This window comes from Sinocyclocheilus grahami, unplaced genomic scaffold, assembly GCF_001515645.1.
Source record: "Sinocyclocheilus grahami isolate Dianchi unplaced genomic scaffold, SAMN03320097.WGS_v1.1 scaffold11146.1, whole genome shotgun sequence".
Lineage (NCBI taxonomy): Eukaryota > Metazoa > Chordata > Actinopteri > Cypriniformes > Cyprinidae > Sinocyclocheilus > Sinocyclocheilus grahami.
This window is the reverse complement of record NW_015513650.1, coordinates 3,975-4,999: the sequence shown is the minus strand read 5'-3', so window position 1 is coordinate 4,999 and position 1,025 is coordinate 3,975. Positions and strand designations below refer to the sequence as shown.

Sequence of the window (1,025 nt, the reverse complement as noted above, 5' to 3'; positions counted from 1 at the left end):
CAGTGTCATGAAGACAGGCCCAAATTCGCTTCCCTGGTGGGTGAAGATATACCAGGCTACGCTTGCATAGGGGACCCAGCAAATCAAGAAGCCGATGACCATGATGATGACCATGCGGGTGACCTCGCGCTCGGCCCTCTGGGTGGTCTCGGACTCCTGCTGCTGGGCAGCGGCTTCTTTGACGGTGCAGACGAGACGGCCGTAGCAGAAGAATATGACAACCATTGGAATCATGAAGTGGACGATGAACATGTAGATGACGAAGGACTCATTGTTAACGCCAGGTACGCGAGTGTAATAGTCGACTCCACACGAGCACTGCATGCCCTCGGGGATGTAACGGGACCAGCCGACCAGGGGAGGCACGGCGCAGGAGCAGGCCATGACCCAGGTGAAGGCAACACCCATGATGGCGTGGTTCTCTCCGAAGCGGAAGTTGCTCACGGGCTTACAGACGACCATCCACCTCTCAAAGGCCAGCACCACCAGGGACCAAAGGCCCATTTCACCACCCAGGGTTGCGAAGAAGCCTTCGAGGTTGCAGCCGATGCGTCCAAGAACGAAGTAGCCATGCATCGAGGTGTACATCGTCGTGGTGAAGCCACCGAACACCATGAAGAGGTCGGAAATGGCGAGGTTCAGCAGAATGTAGTTGAGAGGTGTACGCAGCTTCTTGTGCTCGATGGTGACGTACAGAGTGAGGAAATTGACGGGGAAGCCGGTGAGGATGAGGAAGAACATGTATGCGGCCAGGCAGGCATATGCCCATGGCGCCACCAGGTAGTACTGGGGATACTCGTACGGGCTCCTAACAATGCCGGTGGCGTTGGACATAGGCACGTAGAATGCCGGTCCCTCTGTACCGTTCATGGCTGCGGTTGGATGTTATGCTCAGCCCCTTTCTGCGGTAGTGTTTGGATGGCTCGGCAGGACTGTGGAGAAACGAGGCAGGACCGTGCTACGACTTGACGGGGCGAGCGTGCACCCCGCTTTATAGAGGCTCGCTTGGGATTACCTGATGTTTC

The 1,025-nt window shown here is 56.8% G+C and overlaps 1 protein-coding gene across 1 annotated transcript; it reads right to left on the bottom strand.

Moving 5' to 3' along the window:
* Positions 1 to 993, bottom strand: LOC107578617 (rhodopsin; the record flags this gene model as incomplete). The annotated part of the gene is made up of 1 exon (XM_016264560.1): positions 1 to 993. A coding segment is annotated over exon 1 (870 nt), but the record flags the coding sequence as incomplete, so codon positions are not given.
* Between the last annotated feature and the right edge of the window lie 32 nt (positions 994 to 1,025).